Source organism: Hippoglossus stenolepis, chromosome 3 (genome assembly GCF_022539355.2).
Source record: "Hippoglossus stenolepis isolate QCI-W04-F060 chromosome 3, HSTE1.2, whole genome shotgun sequence".
Classification (NCBI taxonomy): domain Eukaryota; kingdom Metazoa; phylum Chordata; class Actinopteri; order Pleuronectiformes; family Pleuronectidae; genus Hippoglossus; species Hippoglossus stenolepis.
This window is the reverse complement of record NC_061485.1, coordinates 13700089-13725963: the sequence shown is the minus strand read 5'-3', so window position 1 is coordinate 13725963 and position 25875 is coordinate 13700089. Positions and strand designations below refer to the sequence as shown.

The 25875-nt window shown below is 39.1% G+C and overlaps 4 protein-coding genes across 4 annotated transcripts; 2 read left to right on the top strand and 2 right to left on the bottom strand.

Annotated features, from left to right (window-relative positions):
• The first annotated feature begins 487 nt into the window (after nucleotides 1-487).
• synprb (synaptoporin b) lies at nucleotides 488-4853 on the top strand. Its single transcript, XM_035152487.2, has 5 exons — nucleotides 488-592; nucleotides 1208-1332; nucleotides 2698-2896; nucleotides 3006-3197; nucleotides 3287-4853. The coding sequence occupies exons 1-5, from the start codon at nucleotides 569-571 to the stop codon at nucleotides 3659-3661; spliced, it is 915 nt and encodes a 304-aa protein (XP_035008378.1). The 5' UTR covers nucleotides 488-568; the 3' UTR covers nucleotides 3662-4853.
• A 3186-nt stretch (nucleotides 4854-8039) lies between these two features.
• On the bottom strand, nucleotides 8040-10132 carry LOC118105006 (green-sensitive opsin). The gene is made up of 5 exons (XM_035152373.1): nucleotides 9589-10132; nucleotides 9306-9474; nucleotides 9012-9177; nucleotides 8643-8882; nucleotides 8040-8548 (listed from the first exon to the last, which is right to left on the bottom strand). The coding sequence occupies exons 1-5, from the start codon at nucleotides 9971-9973 to the stop codon at nucleotides 8450-8452; spliced, it is 1059 nt and encodes a 352-aa protein (XP_035008264.1). The 5' UTR covers nucleotides 9974-10132; the 3' UTR covers nucleotides 8040-8449.
• Nucleotides 10133-17396: 7264 nt separating this feature from the next.
• On the top strand, nucleotides 17397-19429 carry LOC118105005 (green-sensitive opsin). The gene is made up of 5 exons (XM_035152371.2): nucleotides 17397-17861; nucleotides 17950-18118; nucleotides 18247-18412; nucleotides 18554-18793; nucleotides 18898-19429. Exons 1-5 carry the CDS (start codon nucleotides 17477-17479, stop codon nucleotides 18994-18996), a joined length of 1059 nt encoding a protein of 352 aa, XP_035008262.1. The 5' UTR covers nucleotides 17397-17476; the 3' UTR covers nucleotides 18997-19429.
• LOC118104654 (green-sensitive opsin-like) lies at nucleotides 19246-23520 on the bottom strand. Its single transcript, XM_035151688.1, is given in 5 exon segments — nucleotides 19246-19299; nucleotides 20190-20213; nucleotides 21504-21618; nucleotides 22881-23049; nucleotides 23157-23520. Coding segments are annotated over 5 exon segments (726 nt in total).
• Nucleotides 23521-25875: the final 2355 nt, after the last annotated feature.

Below are 25875 nucleotides of genomic sequence, written 5' to 3'. Positions count from 1 at the left end.
TTACCCCACAGCAAAACAAACCAAAGGTAAAAAACTACCATGATTAGTTTCCCTGTACTTCAATGATTATGATAACAAGCAACTTTAAAATACTGTATATAAATGCGTAAAATCAAAATACTAAAATAGCACAATATGACATCTGCAACACAACTTCAACTGTTTGTGGTATTTGGGTCACTTCTGTGCATAATTCAGCCCAAAATAAATTGACTCGTTCGTCATGTAGCCTTTTTTTAGAAAACTACTCTTAGCTTTCAGAGAAATGTTGTCACGATTGAACACAAAGAGAAAGAATCATATATTCAGTACAATACAAATATACTGTATATGAGGTGGAACATTTTCACTTGAGTTCGATTTTAACAGGTTTTTGTAGTGGTAACAAATAATTGCAGAGCCAGAGAAGATCTCCGACTCCTCCTGGGGGAGTACGTCTCCTGTCATCCCACCCCTCTGTTCAAAGAGTCGCTCTCTTCTGGTTCCTGTCGCCATCAGTGGCATCTCAGCCCGGTGACAAAAAGCTGTCGACACAGTGAAGTTGGACTTGAGCTCAGCGCTTTTTTAAATGTGTATGGTTATATTTGCTCCGGTAAGTTTGATTTTCATTGTTTATGTCATTATTTAGCTGTTTTGGCTTTAATGGTTCTTCTTTGATTCCCCTTGTAATGAGTATTCCATTGCATGAATAATTATATCAAGTGTAATCTCAATGGTGTCTTTAATGAATTTAATACGTTTATATTTTATCTTGTTGCTAATTTGAAAAAATACTTCATGACATGTGTGGTCTATCCTTCAGTGCAGTTTTTAAAATGCAACATGTGGCACATGTTTAAAAGTAAATACAAACTATCCACAGTGATCAGCAGAGAGAAAATGTCTCATTCTTTGATGTAATATTTTGCCAGTGAGCAATATCTACATATTATGGTTTGTTAAGTATGAGGACAAAAGGATTTGGTGACTTCAGAGCTGTGTATTGAACCTCACTGCTGTGGCCTCCCTCCGGTGCACAGTGAGCAGCTCCGTCAGTTCTCTTCCGACCTTTAAATTATTCAGGTTTTGTTTTCAAACCAATTATAAAAATCTTAATATAGTGTCCTGTAATTTACCAGTGTTTTTAAAATGTGCATCAGGCCACTCACAGAACTGATGTGGGTGTTTTACTTTCTTCTCTTTTCTGCTTATTTCTTTGTTTTCCCAGATTTTTGCCATCTGTGCCTTTGCAACATGTGGAGGATACCATGGTCATCTGCAGGTTAAAGTGGACTGTGCAGACAGGCGGCCGAGCAACCACAGCATCAACATTGATTTCGGTTATCCTTTCCGGTAAAGGAGACATCATGTTCATCTCTTGTTTCAAATGCTCAAAACCACGAAACAGCAAATGTTAGATATTTTTATATTGAGCTTTCATCCCATCAGACGATTAATGAATACATAAAGAATGAATGTTAATTAGCAGCCTGTATACATGTTTCGATGTCCCTGTTAGTTATCTTTACAAATTTCAGTAAAGTGATTAGGCAAAAAAAAAACTGTGAAAACTGTACAGTTCAACTCCATCATGTGCTGAGTCAATTTCAGTTTGAAACCTTTTTCTGCTTCATTAGAAGAAACTGTCGTCATTTCACCAAAGACTTTGGCTGATCTCAGGTCTCTTGTGATGTTACAGCCTTTCATCCACAACTTACACACAACACTGAAACTTACACATTGTTGTTAATTGGAGGTATGGTTATTTTTTTGCATTTTTTAGAAATACAGAATGCTGTCACGGATTTGTTAAATGATATTTAAGTTGGACATTACATGACAAATACACAAAAGAAGCTTGGAAAAGAGAAACGTGTCCATGAGTTGTATCTGTAAAACACAAACAGGCATGAAGAACAATTATTATTCTATTTTACTCGTATTGTTCCAGAAACTTTGAAGAATCGTTTAAAAATTCACACATTTGATGTTAATGGCTTCATTGGATTAAAGGACCGGACCAAAACAGATGGTTGTGAACCAGCTGGTGCTCTGGGGAGATCAACCACCTCCTCGTGCTCCAAACCTCAGAGTGATGGCCAAGTGTTTAATCAACCGTTCAGCTGGTTTCACATGTTAGTTTGATGGAAACCGCTCTGTCCAGGTGCAAATATAAATCACATAGTAAATTCACCATGTTATTAAAGTATGTTTTGGCTTAGATCCACAGATAAATGACAAAATGAGGGAATGACTGTGAGCTGGAACATTTTAACTGGATGTAGATACATATCTGGCAGCTTTACTTTTTAACATTTTCCTGTGATTCATCTACTGCTGCTAAAATAATTAACTGGTCAATAAATCAATGAATAAATGAATAAGATATTATTTAAAAGTCCCAGCAGCTCAGTGTTTTTCCATGTCCATAGTAAAGAGGTGTTCAAATATCTGAAATGTATTTTTATGATAAATCCTCAATGTCTGTCCAATGAAAGAATGATGACTAACGTTCACCAAAATAGATTTGACCTTGATCCTCTCGTGGCCACAGTTCCTCTTAGAGAAAAGCTCCTTTGTGTGCCACACCAAATTCACAAAGTCTCATGGGAAAGTTAAACATTTACTCCAAACAGAATCTGCTCTCGTGTCAGGTTTAAATACAACCTATCATTTTTGTCTTAGATCCACTGTAAATCTCATCCTTCTGTCTTGTAGATTACAGCAAGTGCATTTCCAAGCTTCGCTGTGCGAGGCGAGAAGAAAGGAGGTTCTGTTCCTGGATGGCGACTTCTCTTCAGCGGCTCAGTTTTTCGTGACGGTGGGCGTCTTTGCGTTCCTCTACTCCCTGCTGGCGACCATCGTCTACGTGTTCTACCAGAACAAGTACCTGAGGAACAACAGAGGCCCTCTTGTGGTCAGTGTGTTGTGGTCCTCTGATATCCTAGTTTGAATTAGGTCAAATAAAGACTGACTGTGTGATTTTCTCCCTTTATGTCTGTTTTTAATACTTGTGTCCTGAGCAGGATTTTGTCGTCACAGTCATCTTCTCCCTCATGTGGCTGGTCAGCACCTGCTGTTGGGCCAAAGCTCTGTCTGATATCAAGACGGCCACGAACCCAACGCAGGTGCTTCTGCTCATCTCAGCCTGCAGAGCTCAGGAAAACACATGCACAGTGACCCAGGAGCCTCTTTGGTCACGTCTGCACACGTCTGCGGTTGGTATCTGTTCAACAAATAAAGCCCTGAAACACAAAAGTGTATATAAAACAAGCCATTCACGCCTCTGTCCCATTTCTGCCTCCAGGTTTTTGGTTTCGTTAACGTGGTCCTCTGGGTGGGAAATATTTGGTTTGTCTTCAAAGAGACAGGCTGGTACAAGACAGGTCAGAGATACCCGACCAGGAGTGCATCTGGGAAACGCTCCAGCCAAATGCGACAGCGGCTCTACAGCGAGAGCAGCTTCGACCAGCCGGAGGAGAGTTTCGGTCAGTCCCAGTTCTCCCGGCAAGGCAGTCTCAATCAGTCAAAGGGAGAGTCCGGTCCGCAGGTCCACAGACAAGCCAGCTTCAGCCAGTCACAAGTAACACTCAGCTTACCACAGACGTATCTTAATAAGCCGGTGATTTATGAGAATAAAGTGGCTTCTCAAGGGCCCAAGATATTTGTCAATGAGATGTGATTTTACTCTTTTAGTCTTTGGTACTGCTTCACACAGTAAACAGTATTATTCTCAATCCGATTATCAACGGAATGAAAAATGAAAACACAGACGGTGTTATGTAGTATGTAAGTAGTATGTAATATATTTTCCTTTTTTCTTCTTCTTCTGGATGAATTGATGGAGTTTGTGGCTCCTGATCATTGAAGTTGTGTGACAGTGTGAGATGATCATTACTTTAGGCTCTGAGACTATTATATGTATTCGGAAACATTGTAATAACTGTACAAGTCTGTGTGATAAGTTCATATAATATTTGGTTAGTTAGCACCCTGTGTGCTGCGTGTTATTTCAGCATGGGTTTGCAATCATTAGGCATTATTTGTCAGCCAATAAGGAAATTAATTCCAAGGATAAAAATCATTATCGGTCAGTATACAATATGAAGTAGCGGTCAACAGATGTAATATTTAAACTGGCACAATGTTAAATGTAATTTACATTATCCTGACAAATAACTACACTATACTTTGTTTTGTTTTGAATGACCTCAACTAACTGAACATGTGTGTTCAATAAGATTTAGTTTGACAGAAGCAGCCGGAATTTATTATATTTATATTCAACTACCAACTGAAGCTCTGCCTATTACTGCATTACATGTTCTGCATATTTTAAGATTATATTTAAGTATATTAAAGTATATTGTAATGCATATTGTTGTCACAGTGCCGTGGTAGTACTTGGTCTACAGGTTGTGCTTCAATGGCTTTTATTTATTGATAACATATTTCTCTCTTTAACCCCAGATTATCATTAGACTTAAATACAAATAAAAACAGTGACCTATTTGCTGTAACAGGATTTTAGGTCTCAGGCCTGGAGATATTGATCTGATTTCACTTTAATTCGTCTTTTTTCTCTTTGGCAAAAGGTATTCATGAAGAATTAGTACATATCTTGGTCTATACTCTGTGTTTGTTGGTAAACTATGTGCAGTGTAAGAACAGGAATCTACCTAATGAATGTGCTTGGGCTTTCTCTATAAATATTTAATGTTTGATTGTATCTTTTATTCACACTTGATTACACTTATACGAGCTAAAATGCATCATTTGGATGTGGAAATTATTCAAAGGCTCTTGTTGCTTATACATAATCTCACTCTGACACCCTCATTGTCACTGTATTGATCATTAAAGCTATGATTTCACAAAGGAAAAGAGTTTCTACACAATTCATAAAAGAACGAGTGCAGTAACTTGAGGGCGTGTGCGACCTGTCGATGAGGATGGTGAGTTGAATAGGTTCATTTCAGGTATTGAATCAGTTTTTTTTGTTTTACTTGGCGTTTGTTTCAAGTGTTTCTCCTCCAACTTTTTCAGTGACTCTCTGGTCTTTTAGCAACAGATATCAAAGCCAGCATATTCACGGTGGAGCTGTTGTTACCATGGCGAGAGCTGTGAGAGTCTCTCCATACATGGGAGGAGAAACAGAGCAGAGGAGACTGAACGTGAGAAAATACTGCAGAAAAAACATGTGGGGACTCAGGGAATCTGTTATGTAGATACCAGCGCCGACATGAAAGCATGTTTCACACTGTGTGTCCGGCTTATCTCCACTGCAAAGGGCAGAGGGATAATCTGTCAGGGTGTCAGTTTCCTCCTTTTTAAAACAATGAACACAACACTAACACCTAAAACCTCTTGGCTCTCTGACCTGAAGAGTCTGAAATCTATTCATGACAATGAGTTGGTTCCATGGATTAATCAGGCTTCACTTTATTTGATCTCATAGATAAAGGTCAGGAGTAAATCAATAATTTATAAGTTGTTAATTAAAGATGTTGATAATTTAGACTTTGAATTAACAGGAATGGCGACTTTAACAAAACATTGCTTAACCTTGGAAACATCTTACAGTTAAAAATTAGTAGTAGTTCCAGCTACCGCAGGAAAATATCTGTCTTCATGACTCTTGGGAGAGATAACTATCAATACGCCTTTCGCACATATAAAGGGACATTCCACTAACTTTACACATGACGTTCAGTTTACAATTACTTTATAACATGACACCTACTGTATATTTGTCTGTCCTGAACGACCTCATTCTTGTCTCTTTCTCTTCATGAGGTTGACATGAGAGATATTCATGAGTAGGATGAAGCAATTCAAAATGTTATCTCTTTTATTTTTGTATTGTGGCATCTGGCAACACTTGGTCGTTTGATCTTTTCAGTGTGATTCTCAATATTGTTGTTGTGTCATACCACAACAACAATATTAACGATCACACTGAAAAGATCCACAGATTTGTAGTAAATCTTATCGAGGCAGCTTATTCGCTGCAGATTGCTCCCTCACACTGAACTGCATGTATATCCGGTGCATGCCAAGTTTGTTATTAAGACCTCTGTGTGAACAAAGAGATGCGACCCTGGTCTCTGCCAGCCCCCTGACAGAGACACTAAGCGCACGCAGGTGTCCAGAGCTGGCTCTTTGAAGAAAATTACAGTGTGTGAGCCCAGAGTATAACAATTAGAGTCAGGTTATCAGCAGGAAATAAAGGGCTACATCACGAGAGAGAGACGGCCTATCGGGTGAGGAGGAAGCCTGTATTTATATGTAATTAATCCCCCCCGGAGCTGCAGCATGTTATAGGCTGGTGTGCAACGTTTGTCTTTGGTAATTCTCTGCAGAGCAGGAACATGACTTTTACTTTTAAATGGAACAACCTGGAACTAGTTTTCACTTCTTCCTAAACAACTGCAGGGGGCATCATCCACCTGTCCTATTCACAGCAGAGGATCCTGCTGCTGTAAATGTTTGAAATCTCTAATTCCACTTGGTTTTAGGGCTTGTACTTGTTTCACATATGTCACAGTTCATACAGCTTGAGCAGGAATCATGTGTGACTTTCTACTTTGAAATATTTTGCTTACATTTGTTCATTATCTGTGACCATGTTGCACTGCAGACGTGATAAGGACAGGATGATCTATATTGACATTGGCCTGAAGGGGGTGGTATAATACAAGCTTTGGGTTACGTTAGCTGTCTGTGCTCTATGAGTCCTGAAGCATATGTGACATGTGCTTTACGGTGTCTTTCTACATGAAATACACATGAGCATCAGTTCTTTGCTCGTTCTCTTTCATTTTGAGACGGAAAAAGGAAATTGAAAACCACAAAGCGCATTTTTTAACATTTCACCTACCAACGGATATTTTTTAATTTCACAATTTAATAATGCACATTAATGTGTGTTATTTTTACCAAGCCATATGAAATGGCTATTTATTGTGCTAATATGTAATGTGGACAACTTCCAATAATGTCAAGTCAACATTTTTGCTTTAAAGAATTAAAAAGGTGCTGCTTTGCATTTGCAGAAAGAAAATTGTGGTGTTGCTACCATCATTAAATTCACTAACCGCAGTTTAGGCTGCTATAACTGTGCTGGTGATGGAGAAAATTGTCAGTTGTATAGCACTTAAACAAATTTCAAAGTTAATCTAAATATATTAAATTTTAACTGTAGGTGCTTAGTCAGAGGAACCTGACCCTGGAAATATTGATCATACATTAACCCAGAGATGAATTGGTTCCATTTGTAGACCTGTTGCTGTTGTTCCCCTGAGTTACAGTGATTTCAACCTCACAGATAATCCAGTGTCTTAATTACTGTTCATTACAAGTTACTATATTTACAATAGATTTTTTTAAATGTACTATTCTTTCTTTTTTTATTTGCAAAAAGAAATTGAGACGATTAAATGTGTATCAAATAAAGTGTTCAGATACCAACAGTAGCTATCATGCGATTCAACTTTAGGTTTGTCAAATACCATTTTTAAACTTTTAACGTTCATGTCAACAAAGATAAGAACAAATTATACCTTTGCTGTAAAACAGGAGCAGTGAGTCGAACAAGACTAATTTGTTTAGCCGCAGTTCTCAGAATACCTTCTCCTTTCAGAGGATTCACACAGGATTACAACAAGGGATTATAGTGACATGACATTTCCACTTCTGGTCTCGAGTGAATCATTGACAGACATCGCTGTTACGCTTTGAGTATTTAGACAAGGGGCCTTTCTCTGACACTATAGACGGTGAGGACGTCTTAGACTTTGTTCAAAAGTCAGTAATATACCTTCACTCCATTTTTGTCCATGCTAAAGTATTTCTATGGGTTTTGACTTTGTCCCCAAAAAATTGACTTTACTCAACCTGCAAGGGAAATTAAATTGAATATCAATGGTTTGGAATCAAGTAATAACATTGTGTCAAAATGTATTTATTTATTATTTTGATTTTGATATCCTACTTTGGTTTGAACACTACATGACAAAACAAGCTTGAATAGTTCAGACGTAAACAAACACAAAAGCACATTTCTTTGTATGCATGCATTTATTATCTACTCTACCTACATTTTTTTTTTCTTTTTCATGAAATCCATAAAAATAATTCAAACATATGCTCCCCCACACGATGAAAATACACCATGTGTGATTACAAATTCATCGCAACAGAAAGTGTTGTCACATCTCAGCTGGTTCACAGTTCAACTTGAGAGTTTAGGTGTTTTCAGAGTGTCATCACGTGCTTTACAATGAAACAGAGTTCAACCACTCTCACACACACATACCCACTCAAATGCTGTACAAGCCCTTCACAGATGTTTGTTTAAACATATTAACAGATGACGTGGCATCCCTTTTTTCCCGTTCACCTGATTGGCATCCAAACCTGGATGCCAATCAGTAAGGAAATGTCCACAGATGAGAGGGCGTGATCACGTTTAAGACACAGAGGACACCTCTGTCTTGCTGGCAGACACTGAGGCCTCATCCTCCACCATGCCGCCCATTCCAATACTGCTCAGCATGCAGCTGCGGAACTGAGGAGGAGCGTAGAGAGAGAATATTCAGAAACTATGCTTATACACATTGTAGTATTGATTAATGAAGAAAGAGGAGAGGTACTATGCCAACCTGTTTGTTCATCAGCACGTAGATCACGGGGTTGTACAAGGCTGAGCTCTTAGCGAAGAAGGCAGGGATGGTTGCTGTCAGGGCAGTGAAGGCAGCTCCCTTGTTTATGAAGATCCAGGCGGCGAAAGTGGCATATGGTACCCAAGCTACCAGGAAGCCCAGCACCATCAGGATGCACATGCGTGTCACCTCCCTCTCAGCTTTCTGAGTGGACTCTGACTCCTGCTGCTGGGATGCAGCCTGAAGAGTTTGATCAAATACAAGGATAACCAGCATTTGGAATATTCATTAAATAAATCCCACTATATACATGTTACACTGTCTAAAAATACACCAAAATAATGTCAGAAGATTTTACAGTTTACTCACAGCTTTGACTGTCAGGACGAGGCTTCCATAAGTGAAGAAAATGATGAAGACAGGAGCCGTGAAGTGGACGACAAACAAGTAGATGACGTATGATTCATTGTTGAAGCCGGGGGCCAGAGTGTAGTAGTCGGGTCCGCAGGAGCACTGCATGCCCTCGGGGATGTACCTGTGTGAGACACAAGGGAAGACAACTATGAAGACATTCAGTTAAAACAGCCTGTGGTCCTCTGTCTACTGTGTGTGAACCTTAACTTACTGGCTCTTAAAAGTGATTCTAAAAGACATGAGATTTACCTGGACCAGCCAAGAAGAGGAGGAGCAGCACAAGCAAAAGCCATGATCCAGGTGAAAATGACTCCAGCTGCCGCGTGACTTCCGGTGAACTTGAAGCTTCCCATGGGTTTGCAGACGACGATGTATCTCTCGACAGCCAGGACGACCAGAGACCAGAGAGCGACTTGACCTGTAGAGAGACAAGAGGGTAAGAGAAGGTATTCATTAATGTTGCACACTTTGTAATAAGGAGCATAATGTCTTCTATAATCCCTGCACATTTCTTGTGCTTCTTCTTTCTCACCGCCAAGCGTGGCCATTAATCCTTCCAAGGCACAGGCAGTGGCCCCGAGGACGAAGTAGCCGTTGATGGCAGTGATGAAGGTGATGGTGAATCCGAAGCAGCACATGATGAGTCCGGCCACGGCCAGGTTGACCAGGATGTAGTTGAGAGGTTGTCTGAGTTTCTTGTTCTGAGCCGTGACCAGCAGTATCAGACCGTTGATGGGAGTTCCAGTGCAGATCAGGAAGAACATGTAGACGGCGAGAAGCTTGTACATGATGGGATCCGCCAAATAATACTGAGGGTACTCAAAGGGACTTCTGACGACCCCACTCCTGTTGGACAAGGGGATGTAGAAGTTCTTGCCCTCTGTGCCATTGGGCTCGATTCCTCCGTCCCAAGTCATGTTTGGTCGCCTTCGCTGGAGCTTCAATGGATGGAGATTGCCAACGCTGTGCGAGGTCGCCCAGCAGTCACCAGTGGTTTAAGCCAACCCCTTACCGGCAGCTTATGCATCCCTGGGTGTTGTTTTATACCTTCCTGATGTTATCCTCAAATCGGCAAAATCAGATTAGAGGAGGATTGTGAGGAAGAGGAGAGCTAATGTCTGATTTATAATTGACTTTAAGAAATGCAGTGAGGGGGGGGATGGAGACATAAGGAGCACATGTGTTGGGCTCGCTGTTATGAAATTACATGTGAATCGTTTATTTCTTCATCTCTATGTTATATGTTGGGCAGAAATGCTGACTCATGATATTAACAATACTACATTCTAATAAAAGGATGACTTTGTCTGTTTATGGTAGCCTGCATTTAATTTTTAATAGAAGTAGAATCTATTTTAGTTATATAAGTCAGAATCTACAACTTGAAACTACTTTTTAAATAATCAAAGTACTAATTATTGACAGTTATGCATTGGAAATTGATAACTATTTGAAGTTATGTAAACTTATGATGACTAATAACTATCTAATAACATGTGGACAGAATGTTGTTGACTTGCGTGCTGAGGTCAGAGTAGAGGCTTTGCTCAGACTCGCACCCTGCTGAGAGGCCTCTCACTGACCCCCAACAGTGACCACTGGCCGCAGACAATTCTGATCTCTGATGTTTATGGAAATGCATGTTGAGACTAGACGGGAGATCAGGACCACCTGCAAGGACACAGGTGCAGGGAAAGCTTCCTCCTAAACATCCAGACCTAAACATCAAATGATGGAGAAAGTAGCCCGCGTGTTTTTCTGCAGCTGTGGAGGTGACAACTTCGCGGAGTTTTCAAAAACGTCGGTCAACTTTGTTTTAAAATGAGCGTTATTTTGAAGGGCGGAGGATTTCCTGCATAGCAGGTTTCTATCGAGATCCAGGTCAAGATGATTGAATCAAGGGCGACTTCACTCGATTGTAGATCAACAAACCGCGCGCTGTACAGCCTCCCAGTCTGTGGAGTTGGCCTCATGTCTCCTCTGCTCATCATGGCCAAACACAAGACGTTAAATACACTTCGACCACTCAGGAGCACACAGTAAGTCTCGACAGCTAAATGCTTTTAAAATATCAAAATAAAAGCCCTTTTAAATAGTCCTTTTGTCGTGTTGTACATTCATGTGTTAAATGCATTGGTGAAAAGTAACCTTAATATAGTCAAGTATTGTAGACTGTATAGACTGTAGACTGAATTATGAGATACTGGGAGACCTGCTACTTTATACCATTAGAGAAAAATACTGTTGGCTCCTTTTTACTCCGCCATTATTTGGTCACTTAAGTTTATTTGCAGACATTGAAAATGCAAAGATATTATCTTAAAAAAACGATTCTGATAGAAAACTATTCTATATTCAACTCACATGTATATGAAGTAAGATTGTTTTTGATACATTAATACATCAAATATTATTATGTTATTGTTTCCAGAAATCTCTGTCGGCCAGCCTGCCCATCGGTTTGCATGGTCAGTCGCTCATCTGATCCATTTCAAACTGGAGGGATTTGTTGCTGAAACCCCGGGAAGTGCAGAGTCCACTGTGAAATGCTTTGGATGAGGTTGGTTGTTGAAATCCCAAATCTTGACTCCTAATTTATTTTACACTGCACTTGCTTTGATGTCATTGATGATCTCACCCATCAGGTTTGTTTTTCTGTAACAATGCCTTGTACTGTCAGGGACATTTGAACTGGCCAAACATAGTAAATACAATATTACAGTATTTTCATTGTACTTTCACTTGTAACAGAATACATATACTCTGTGGTACTACTGATTTTACCTAAGTAAAAGATCAAAGTACTTATTCATGACTGATTAAATGTGTAGCACTTTTGCAGTAAATTAAAACATTTTAACGTGTAAAATCTTGCATCCGTCATGTTTTATACAACAGTGAATTCACATGTGATAATTTGACCATTTTTGTAGGCCTGTAATTTAACTTGCAAAGTTACTCACGTTTTTAGACAAGTGTAGTGGAGTAAAGAGTACTCAGTTACTCAACTCAAGTAAAGTACTTGTAAGTTATACTTATAATGTTCAGTCTGTTTGTCGGTTCAATCTGCTTCCTGCTTTTTAATGAATACTTAAGGCTTTAGAGTAAACAGCAGATAATTATGCCATTATAATGGATTTAGAATATGTACATTAGTATTAAAGTAAAGAATACTGTGACATTAGTGATAAGATTTGCCAGATGAAATCTCTCTGCCAACTCCTCAGAGTCACAGACCTTTTAATCCCTGGACACTTAATGTGAGGGCTAAGACCCCGGCTCACAAGTCCACTGACTACACTTTATTAAAAAGTGCAGCACATGTCTGTGGAAATACCCAAAGAAATCCAGGATTTACACTGTTGTGAATGTTACTGATGTCCTTTTTCTTTCTGGCCAAAATTTTTCACATTATATTTAAATGTGCAATAACATCGAATCAAAAAGAAAGAAAGAATGATTTGAGTAAATGTCTTTATTTATATGACACATTGGAAACATTTGTCTCAAACACCAACATAGAAATGAAGCATGAAGCAAAACATCCCTGTAAAGCTGCACAAACAGTACATTTTCAAATAAAATAAAATAAAAAAAGCTTATTTAATATATATAGCCACATAACAGTAATTTATAACTGAATAAAAATTGCATGTCATCCACCTCTCATAATAAAATATAAGGATATAGGTTAGGTTATCTTTAATGTCCCATAAGGGGATATTTGTTGTGCAACAAGAGTTCCCAAAGAGACAAAAACACAGAGACAACATCAACAACAGCTTCCACAATAAAAACGGATATCAGCAAGTACAGGGAAATGAAAAATTCTTACCACTTTCAAATATGCAAAGCGAATGCCAATTTTCAAGCATGTGCAATTGCGCAAAAAAGCAGCCAGATTAGTTTACTCATAATGGTTGTAAATATATTGAATTCAAACATTGGCAGCATCATTATATATTAACAGCAAGTACACGCTGATATTTGTGTAGCTCTTTCACGCTGTAGTATCTGCAGGTTCCAGCACGTGTTTGATCAACAGCACCAAGATAAAAGGATTACACTGCGCTGAGCTCTATCCAAAGATGGCAGGAGATGCTGCAGTCGAGACAGCGGATGATCTGACCTGCAGAAGTGGTGTATGTAGTCCAGCCAACCAGCTCCACTCAATACAGTCTGTGTCAGTTCACTCCTCCTGACATTTAAATTGTGCATGACGACATTCAAGCCGCTCCGATGGCCTGACTTCACGTATGATCATGGATATGAACACAAGCCCCACAATTATACATTTTATTCACTTGCTCCATCGATAAATGGCTCATATCCAGATTTTTCGTAACCCAATTAATTGTAAATAAAACAAAATTCACCACGGCTTTGATTCTCGACGCAATGTCCCTGTAACTGAACAAAATGAAGATGATAGGACCCCTGGACATGCACCACTGAGACAGTATAAAGGTTATCATGATTACATAGACAATGTGTTCACCGTACATTTTACTGTAAACTGCGACAAGTATTGTGTGTAACGGCCTCTCGAAAGTACATTTTCTGTTGGCTCCGTGCACCTCAGTCAATCCATCAATCTCTCAGTGTTATGACTGGACAATAATCGACTTTGAGGATACAAAGCTCTCTCTGATCCTGTAACCATGGAGCTCTCTCTCTCTCTTTCTCTCTCTCTCTCTCTCTCTCGCTCTCTCTCTCTCTCTCTCTCTCTCTCTCTCTCTCTCTCTCTCTCTCTCTCGCGCTCTCTCTCTCTCTCTGTGGCAAGGGTTATATGTGTTTTCATTCAAGTTCTTAAATCCAATTACTTGTAATCACCATTAGGGGCCTCGTTTATAAAAAGAAATTGTCGGATTCAGACTAAAAGTGTACGTGCGCACAACAGCCGAAAATGGCGTAGACAAAAAAAAATCACAGTCGAACCTACGGACATCGAGGAGCTTGAGGTGGAGGTGAAGAGACAAATTGTTTGGTGGCCACAGAAGTGATAGGATTCACAAAGGAAATAGACTGAATGATAATGCCTTGCTTCTGCTGCTGCTGTTAATGCAGCGACTGAGAGTGAACAGACACAGTGGACAGTACCACCAGTAAATTTCAGATTCACCGTCAAAATGGGATGTGCCCAATCTATAAAATCGAACAGAATAATATTATTCCCAAAAGGGGCTTTAAGAAGAATGTTAAAAATGAAACAGTGTTAATCTGTCTGCTAATGAACCCAGACTGGTGAGTACTGGTGTTTGTACTGGGATGGTTCGGTTCCATCAGGCCGGTCTGTGTAATATTGGACTCGGTTCAGCACAAAGATCCAAGATTACAGCTCTATAGAATCTATATCAGCTGATAATTCAGTCATCATCACGGGCCAGGAAATCTTTTCTCTTTTCAACTATCTCTTCCTCCTCATCCTTCTGGCCACACACTCAGTGCCAGTGCATTATGCACGCGTGAAAGATGCGTATGCAACTGTTATAAATGAGGCCCCTGATACCTCACAGATATGCTGAGTCTCAGTTTGGCATTCCATTTCTGTCTGTATCATAGAAAAGCTTTTTTCAGTGCCCCAGATTTGCAAATGGTCTGTAGTTACATAACCTTTTTCGTCATGAAGCCTTTATTATTTTACAATTTATTCCTTAAAGGTGTTTTCAGTTGTCTGCCCCTAAATGCTTTTTGGTCCTTACTGTGCTTTTACAAATGTGTTCTGTTTTACTTGCCTGTATTGAATCGTTTTGTTATTGAGATGTTTTTGATAACATAAACCTTGGATAACATAAACCAAATTGCTTTAGTATTGATAAGCATGGAGGCGAATTATTGGAATTATTGTATTATTGATCTATAGTTTTATTCATACTATTGCTTTCTTATTTTTATGGTCAAGTTTTTCATTCATTCTATTTCAATCTATTCTCTGATAAATCACTTTGAAGCAGTGGTTTGAAAGGGGCTACAATTAATACATTTTTAGTACTACTACTATTATAGCAGTTGTAGTAGGAGTATACCATCCAGTGCCTTTAACAGCAGCATCTATGCACAGTGACAGCTTTATGCTCTTGTAGACATTTAGTGCTCCGCCTGTGCAATGCAACGACAACTACTACAACAGTGACCTTTTGACAAGACTCAAAAGTATAATGTCATGATCAGAGTCAAGCAATATTATTAAATATATCGTAAATTATCCAACGTATGAACTATTTATCAAAGATCTGTTCGTGGAGGCACACAGAGATTATTAAGTAATGAGATACGTTTGATATATATTTATGATATCTTCATTTGCACTTTACCTCAGAGTTTGGCCATGAATCCCTTGATAACAGAGACACTTTGGTAGTTGTTGTTGTTGATGGTGAATCCAAAGTCGCACATCTTCAGTCCAACCACAGCTGATTTCACCAGGATTCAGTCGAGAGGTTGAAAGAGATTCTTAGTCCAGGAAGAGCAGCAGATCCCTGATGGAGTCACAGGTCAGACGTACAAAGATCTGTCAATTAAAACACGGTGTATCAAAAAGGACACACTCCTGGTCCTGTGAGATGAGAGAATTTTGCTCAATACTGTTAAGATTTTCACTAAGTGGATGGACACAATCAGCTTGTGAGTGGATGTGCGCATTCACACCTTAATTACTGCATCTTATTTTTTTTTTTACAGTGACAGCCACGAATTAGCTAAATTAGATTTCAGGCTGGGTGAGGTAAGTAGAAACAATTTGCTAATGACCTTAACACCGGATGGTCTCTAAGTCGTCCTCTTAATTTGTTATGTTCTTAGGCAGGTAAGGTGCTAAGGGTGGCACCTGTGACACCTTTGGTGTGATAAGGTTATGGTTAATTTATGCATTTGGGTTGCCTTCATTTAGGTCAGACAATCAAAGTCATTGATTTACTCATGAAACATTTCAGTTCGTTCCCTTTTGAAGCACATACTCATCCACCATTGACCAAGTCCAGATACAGATAAATGGATGAATGGAAAAAATGAAAACAAGAGAATGGATTTCTACTGCATGCAGTCATGTTAACATGTATTCTACATGAGTGCATGAGTGCATGCAGTAGAAATCCATTCTACTGCATGCACTCATGCACTCACATAGACTACATATCCTGCAGATACTTAAAATACAGAGAATGACCAAAACACAGCAAAAACTGCATTGCACAAGTAAAAAACTGACAAACTTCATTATACAGTATTTATCTAACAAGCAAATACTACATTTAACAAGCAAGAACAGTATACAACAAAAATCCTTCATTAAATCTGCAGACTCTTGCATTTAACAAAAAACTAGGTTAAAAATGCAAAACTTTTTATTGAACCACATTTAACTTGCAACTACATTTAACAAGCAATAACTTAGATTATTCAAGCAAAATGTGAATTAACAACAATAAATCACCCATAGCAACAGAATTTGTTTGCATCTACAGCCGCTCATTACTTCTATTTGCTTCGATCTGGCTCCCCTGACTTCCACTGACTTCTATCAATTGTCCCACTTCAGTTACTATGAGGGCAACACTTGACCCTGAGGCAGGTGACGAATCCAATAAGTGTCTCGCAGACGTTCTCTTTCTCGCCTGTGATGCTATAAGCTTTTGCCACATCACAGAAAGGCTGGTGAGAATCCGAGGTTAATCTGGATAAGCACACCCACAAATCCGTTCATATGCAGTTGGAGAATGGCGATTGAAATTCCAGATTGCTGGACAGGCCTGAAAGTAGGACAAATTAAAATAGTCCAACACTCCTGCATGTTTTATTCAAATGAGCATAGAAATAAAACTACACTAAATGAAACAAATAAAAAGTGAGGATATTCTCCTTGTCTCATTGCATGCATGAGTCACATGAGAAAAACACACATGTGCATGCTTCTTATTTGAAGTATGGCATCCTCCAAAACATCATCAACTGCATCTTTTACTTTTTTTCTCATTGATCCATATTTGAAACAAATGGAAAACAGCAATGAGAATAAAACTGTGCATAAATCCATACACTGTTGATTAATTTGTTCAGAATATTTTCCTTTTCCATATGTATATATATATATATATATCTTAATTGTTGAGAATATGTTTACAGCAAATAACGTGCTAAAAGATACTGACTGAACTTATTTCACATTCTTTAATCAGGATTAAGAGAACTCAGCTGAACCTGGAAAGTGGAGCAAATTACTTCAGAGCCTAGCCGGGATCTTAAGAGCAATTACTGACCTCCTGTACCACCTCACAATCCTGTAATCTCATTTTGGCAATTTGACAACAAGGTTAGTGGTGAGGTATAAAAGTCAGTGGCCGCCAGTCAGAATCTCGTGTCCATCAGCACTACTGGTTTTATTTTAGCCAAAGAAGCTCAATAGAAACAACAGACAACCGAAGATGGTTTGGGACGGCGGTATCGAGCCCAATGGCACAGAGGGCAAGAACTTCTACATCCCCATGTCCAACAGGACTGGGATCGTTAGGAGTCCTTTTGAATACCCTCAGTTTTACATGGTAGATTCCATGATGTACAAATTTCTAGCTTTCTACATGTTTTTCCTGATCTGCACCGGAACCCCCATCAACGGACTGACGTTGTTCGTCACGGCTCAGAACAAGAAACTCAGGCAACCTCTCAACTACATCCTGGTCAACCTGGCCGTGGCCGGACTCATCATGTGCTGCTTCGGATTCACCATCACCATCACCTCTGCTTTTAACGGCTATTTCATTCTGGGAGCCACTTTCTGCGCTATTGAGGGATTCATGGCCACACTCGGAGGTAAATGTCGATCAATGCATTCTCACTACCGGGCTTGCATTAAAGTCTTGAAAGTTAACCTGAAGGATTCGCTCTTGTCTCTCTACAGGTGAAGTCGCTCTCTGGTCTCTGGTCGTCCTGGCTGTTGAGAGATACATCGTCGTCTGCAAACCCATGGGAAGCTTCAAGTTCAGCGGAACTCACGCAGGAATTGGAGTCCTCTTCACCTGGGTCATGGCTTTTGCATGCGCTGGCCCCCCACTGTTTGGCTGGTCCAGGTAAATTCAGTGAAGGTTTTAAAACCATTGAAACAAATATAAAAGCATAGTTGGTTTGATGGCAGAGCTTCTTGCACGGCTCCAGTTTTATTTATTTGCAATAATGGCTCTGTCTCCATCTCACACAGGTACATCCCTGAGGGCATGCAGTGCTCATGCGGACCAGACTACTACACTCTGGCCCCCGGCTTCAACAATGAATCATATGTCATCTACATGTTTGTTGTCCACTTCTTCCTTCCAGTCTTTGTGATTTTCTTCACTTATGGAAGCCTGGTGCTGACAGTCAAAGCTGTAAGTCCAATTTAAAATATATGAGATGTTGACTTCTTAGCTAAATCCTGAAGAAATTAAATGGTTGCTAGTATAGTTGCTTTTCATTTAAAGCTCGAAAAACAAAACATTCTGCTCTGTGAATTTTCTCAAACACTTCAGGCTGCAGCCCAGCAGCAGGAGTCAGAGTCCACCCAGAAGGCTGAGAGGGAGGTGACACGCATGTGCATCCTGATGGTCTTCGGCTTCCTCTTTGCCTGGGTCCCATATGCCAGTTTCGCTGGCTGGATCTTCATGAACAAGGGAGCTGCCTTCACCGCCCTGACTGCATCCATCCCTGCCTTCTTTGCTAAGAGCTCAGCTCTCTATAACCCTGTGATCTACGTGCTCTTGAACAAACAGGTTGGTTCATATAAAAAATATGTTACCTTTATTGTCAGTGCCAACATGGAGAACATTGAATGTTTTTTATTCTAATGTTTCTCTTCTTTCTTGCACCTCTTCAGTTCCGTAACTGCATGCTGAGCGCTATTGGAATGGGAGGCATGGTGGAGGATGAATCCTCAGTGTCTGCCAGCAAAACAGAAGTGTCCTCTGTCTCTTAAACATAAAGACAATTGCATTAACCTGGACATTTTCCTTTCCACTGTCTCTTCAATCTGGAATAATCCTCAATGTGGACTGAGTGACGTTCAGGGACGTCTGAACTACTTGACCAGTGATGAACGGCTCCAGGAACAAACTCATGAACTGCATTTTTTTTTCACCTTTTATTTGAAGCATGTTGGAAATCAATGTGAATTCAAAATCAATGCAAATAATGGTAAAATCTGTGAACACATGTATATGGATGCTCATTTTGACTCTCCCCTTTCGTCCGAGGCACAGAACTCCCCGATACCTTTGAGCTATTTGGCACCATTGAAAATATGTAACCCCCAACAATATGTGTTTCAAATGCCACAATATTTCACATTTTGTACTGTATTTTCAAAACGAGCAACTATATACCATGTAAATTCTATTTTTGTCACTTGCTGAGATGGTCATCATGAATTGTAAACATTGTATATACAAAATATAGCATAGGTAAATAAATGCATGCATGAAAAAATGGGTTTCACATATTGTGTTGATTTCAAACCTTAAAAACTTGCATCTTTTTTCTCATTCATGGGAAATATCAGTTTTTATAGATGGAACCATTTTAATTATCAGGAGATTTAATGCAACTAAAGAGAAATTTGTCTTTCTCACGCTTTTCCTCAGCTGAGTCTGTCTCAGTCCATCTTAAAACATGCTTCTCAGGGTAACTGGATCATCACAGAGCTGAGGTCAAAAGGTGGTAAAACCAGATTAGGTTAATCTGTTTAGCAAAGAAAAGAGCAGAACAAGTGATATAAGCCTCACACACACTGGCCCTGGAAACACTAACAGTGTTATATGAGGCGTAAGAAACATGACTATTCCAAAACAGATGTAAAATCAGAATACTTTAGTGGTGGTGGGAACTGACTAGTGAATGTTGATATTCATAAAAAATATAAAGGATGGGCAGGTGGTTACAAGAAAGGAAATCTGACAAAATAAGAGAGGTAGTTTGAGTTTAATTATTGTTCCCTAATATCATACCCACAGAAAGCCATCTACGATATCTGACATGTGTTACTGTGAGGAAAAAGTCAAAATTGAAACAACAGCTTGATATATATATGTAGGAAGTCCTTATACAAGTATTTTGTCTAAAAAATCCCCAAATTAAATACATTTAATTTATTTCTAAAGTTTTAAACCAAACAAAATGGCAAAAGAAAAGTACAAACTTACCAGCACATATACTGTTCCAACAATGTAATGTATAAGGGAAGAAAACATTGATTTAGAAAATCATCTATATATATACTGTATATACTAAATAAATACTTGCATACATAAAACTCCAGGACATTATCCACATAATAACCTGCAACATAGTCATTTAGCTGATTTAACTGCTCATATTGTGTGTGTGGAGGGAAGTGTTTTTCATGTCTTGTCAGTGTACAGGGATCTGTAGCGCCCACCAGAGGCGAAAAGCGGAAATGTCATTCTTGATGCCTGTCCCTTAGTGAGAGGATCATAAGCCCCTGAGGAAGGAGAACAGCAGGTTCTAGCACAAAGATATACTTAGTGACTGCTGTGAAGAACTGGGTCAATGTGTGGCTCCTTCTTCAGCTGACGTCACAACTACATACTTTACTGGACTTATATATATATATATATGTGTGTGTGTGTGTGTGTGTGACCTGAATTTAATGTATGTAGGCATACTGCAGTTATATTATTTATTACCTTTCACAATTAATAGTCATTCAGAGAGAGTGTTGACTAGAGATTAATTTATTTAACCCCTGAAAAGAAGAAAAGATTCTTACTATTTCATGGACGTTTCTATTTTAGCCTGTTATTGGGGTCAGTAAAGGTTTATTTCACAATAATACTCTCTTTTCTTTTACACTTGTCTTAAAGTAGTATAAAGTCGTGCGAACTGACCGACTGTTAATAATGTGATCGGGTCTAAATATTGTCAATGACGAGTTTGTGCTCCCTCACCATGATGCTGAAGAGTGATAGAAGAAAACAAAACAAAAAGCACGTATAGGCGAGGCAAAGGACTGAGAAGCAAACGTGCAAAAATATTTCAGTCTGCAATGAACATGATGCTGAAGCAAGACAACTTAAATATATTTTTTTTATTATCTCAACGATGCAGTGTGTTATAATCAGATGATGGCTTCACCACATCCTGGATGGACTATAGATAATATAATTCATCCTCTGGACGTTAATCACTGCTCCGTGGACAAGTCCCTTAAAGGCTTCTACCAACATGTCACCTGTGACACAATAAGACACTGGATAAGTGTAAACACTGGAGGCTTTAGGTCACTACCTCCACTGGGAGCGGCTAATCAGCTTTACCACAACTTTCATCCCTCTGTAGAGGCAAGTAGAGAAAGGGACGAGGACAGTCTATATGTACGACGATCATTTCAGGCCCCTCAGGGTTGTTTTGACTTCCCCATATGGGAGTTTTACTTGAAGCCATATTGTCTAAATGAATGGTGAAGACAGGGACACAGAAGTGGCAGGTGAACATGTACAAGACGAATGACTCATTGTTGTAGCCTGGAGCCATAGTGTAGTAGTCTGGTCCACAGGAGACCTGAATACCCTCAGGGATGTACCTGTAAATACAAGACATATAGCATTAAATACATGATATCAGTGTTTACATTATAAATCATAACTTTGTGTCCGACCAAAAATACTGGGATTTAACTGGGGATTTCTGTACTTGGATAGAAATTATTTATGTCAGTGGGACCAAAAGCGGAGCACATGTTAGGCTCAGGGTTAATACTTTTTAAGTCATATTATTGGCATTTTGTTTACACTTGGATTTCTACAATTATATAAAACTGGATATTTTGTTTTAGCTACTTTGAAGATACAGAGTCTGTATCCATGGTCCAAAATTGACTTTCAATTACATTAACTCATTTGGCAGATGCTTTGTTTCAAAGTGACCGAGGGAAGACTCCAAAGCTTCAGTAAAGTAAGAGAGCTAGAAGTATTAGGCACTAAATCTGTTCATTAAGACAAAGTGCACGAGATCAGGTGTGCACTGAAGTAAGTGGTAGTGAGGCGTGTTCATGTGTGAGAGGTGTTAGCAGAGGAAGGGCTCCTCTGAGAGATGAGCCTTCAAGAGACTGTTGTAGTTCGGGAGGGAGGCCCCTGCTCTGATAGCATTCGGTAGCTCATTCCACCATCAGGGAACCTCAAACGATAACAGTCTGGATTGGTATTGCATATCACAAGTCAGAGGCCGAGAAGGAGCTTGAATGATTGAGTTTGTGTAAACGGATGCAGACCCTGAGGTTGCTCTGCAGGAGAGCCCTTTCTAGGCTCATTGAAGACCAGATGTGCCGCCACATACTGGACCATCTGTGAGGGTTCAATGTGTATGAAGAGACTCCAGCCAGAAGATCATCATGGCCTGTACCAAGAGCTGGGTGGCCTACTGAGTCTGGCAAGGCCTGCTTCAGCTTCATTGCTGAGATCTGCAAAAGCAGCAGCATTATTAGAAGAGAGGCCATCAGAGTAAGCCACATGACCAGTCACATGACAACACAGGTAGTAAACATGCCTCTGCTTTAAGCCAATTATCCTACCCCCTTGTGTGAGATTAGTCAAAGGTAAACATGGCCACAATCAACAATAAAAGATAGTATCACTGCTGGATTCCATTAATATCACCACACCACAACAGAAGACTAATTAAGATTCAACAGGAAGAAAAGGACAAGACTGCAAAAATAAGCCATGTCTAAATCTAGACGATAGTGGTAATTCTGAAGTGGAAAGAATCAGTAAAAAATTATAATTTTGCTCTCCTTGATGTGGACAAGGGGGTCATGTGATCCGTTATTGGTAAGTAGTTTATTACCTTGACCAGCCAACCAGAGGAGGAATAGCGCAGGAGGCAGCCATGATCCAGGTGAAGGCACAACCTGTTGCAGCGTGGGTGGATGTAAATTTGAAGCTTCCCATGGGTTTACAGACAACAATATATCTCTCAATCGCTAGAACCACAAGGGACCACAGAGACACTTGACCTGTTGGTAAGAAAAGAGAACAGATGTGGTCATGAAATCTTCTGATCCTGCAATCTAGACAATCTACATGAGTGATAAAGACAAATAATCACTTTCCCAATTTTTACCTCTAAGTGTTGCCATGAATCCTTCAATTGCACAGCCCACTGGTCCCAAGGAGAAATAGCCCATTAGAGAAGAATAAAATGCGACAGTGAATCCAAAGCACACCATGATGAGTCCGGCCACAGCCAGGTTGACCAGGATGAAGTTGAGAGGTTGTCGTAGCTTCTTGTTCTGGGCTGTGACCAGCAGAGTGAGAGCGTTGATGGGGAAGCCAGTGCAGATCAGGAAGAACATGTAGAGAGCCAGTAACTTGAACTGCTATGGATCCGCCAAATAATATTGTGTATATTCATATGGACTCCTAACCAGCCCCGTCCTGTTGCTCATGGGGATGTAGAAGTTCTTGCCCTCTGTGCCGTTCTCCATCTTTGCTTAGTTAGGATTTGGATTGGCAGTAGAGTAACCTGGGAGTACTGTTAATGCAGCCAAGTGTCTGCTCTCAAACTTCATACCGCAGCTATAGTTATATAGCCCCTAGGGGCAGACCCACAGTGGATGGAGAAGATAAGCAAAGAGGATCTTCTTGGGAATTTAGTGTGTAATCTGTCTGTCTGTGTATAATCACTTCTTGCTCAACTTTTTTTTTATTTTTAGCAAGTGTTTCATCATTCATTCGATGAAGAGAAAGATTATTTTGTAATCTTTATTGAGGTTTTCCTCCTTTGCTGCAAGTGCATTGCAATGGAAAACTAGCAGATATTTTCATGAACAGCTCTGACATTTTTTCCTGTCAGTTTATCCATTACTTGTTATGCTCTTCAAGACTTTTCCTAGAAGGAGCTGAGAGAAATGACCTTTAGACACCACGTGTGTGCAAAATCTTAAACAAATGAAGCTGTTCCAATTAAACCAAATGTGCTCATTTCCTAATAACCATTAAACGAAGACTCAATCTGATCTCTATAATTTGATTATGTTACTATCCATTTAGTTTGGATGCAGCTTACAACCACATAATAGGATTTTAGAGTTCAGGGTAGTTCACGTAGTAGTTGTCCTGCAGCCAGAAGGAAGGAAGGAAGGAAGGAAGGAAGGAAGGAAGATAGATAGATAGATAGATAGATAGATAGATAGATAGATAGATAGATAGATAGATAGATAGATAGATAGATAGATAGATAGATAGATAGATAGATAGATAGATAGATAGCGACATGTATTACCTGCATAAAAGTTTGAATGGAAACCTTTTTTGCAAAACATGAAGTGGTCGCAAAAACACATTTGCCACTGGTGAGCTCAGTTTCAGCGTTGTGAAAGAAGTGTTAGTTAAAGATGTGGTTCAGCTGTTCTGAGCAAAGAATGTTACAAACTCCTAAGATTTATCGATGCAATGTTTTGAGCTGGAAGTTATCATTGTGTACTCTTTTTCTCTCTCATTGTCATTTGTAGGCAAACATTTATGATTCTGTTATGCGTATTGAGTGGTAAATATGGCACAGCCACATCTGATGTTTCTATTGACTTTTAAAGAGAGCAAACAGCATTTTGCTTACCACAAGGAGGACAACTCTACAAGGGCTCCTCACAGCAAAGTATGAGCAACAATCTAATGGTCAACTGCATGTCACTGATGTTTTGAATCAATTACACTTGATAACAAATTTTAAGTATAACTAGGGCTACGTTGTAGCACTAACGGGCCCGAGCACATGCATTTTGAAGCCTGTTGTGGTTAGTGGAGAGAGCGATCAATGACCAAGCGCACGTCTCCGCGTTGCATGCGTTTTGCGCACTGCGGCAAGGATGTCGATCCTTGCCTGCTAATTGCTCATTACAGTCCACGCTATCAATTGCACATCACACTGTGAACATTTTATGTAAATCAAATGATAGTTGTAAAACAAAGCTTACTTCCTGTTGCCAGACTAATATATCTGTTCAAGTAGGGGCTCTGATGTAGCGTGAGCAATTTTGTGTCAATTGGACAATGTTACAACAACATAATTATCACACTGATCAGTAGGTGGCGCTATGACCCTGCACTAATATTAATATATGGAGCGTCCGTCTGTCCGTCAAAAAAAAATACGGACAGACAGACGGACGAAAAATAAATTAATTAATTAAATTAAATTGAAATTAAAAAAATTAAATAAAATCCGTCCGTCTGTCCTTCCAAAAAAAAAAAAAGTACGGACAGACAGACGGACGAAAATCCGTCGAAAGTAACTAAAAAGTAACTAAAAGTACAAAAGTAACTAAAAAGTAACTAAAAGTACAAAAGTAACTAAAAGTACAAAAGTAACTAAAAAGTAACTAAAAGTGCGAAAGTAACTAAAAAGTAACTAAAAGTACAAAAGTAACTAAAAGTACGAAAGTAACTAAAAAGTAACTAAAAGTACAAAAGTAACTAAAAGTGCGAAAGTAACTAAAAAGTAACTAAAAGTACGAAAGTAACTAAAAAGTAACTAAAAGTACAAAAGTAAGTAAAAGTACAAAAGTAACTAAAAGTACGAAAGTAACTAAAAAGTAACTAAAAGTACGAAAGTAACTAAAAAGTAACTAAAAGTACAAAAGTAACTAAAAGTACAAAAGTAACTAAAAAGTAACTAAAAGTACAAAAGTAACTAAAAGTACAAAAGTAACTAAAAAGTAACTAAAAGTGCGAAAGTAACTAAAAAGTAACTAAAAGTACGAAAGTAACTAAAAAGTAACTAAAAGTACAAAAGTAACTAAAAAGTAACTAAAAGTACAAAAGTAAGTAAAAGTACAAAAGTA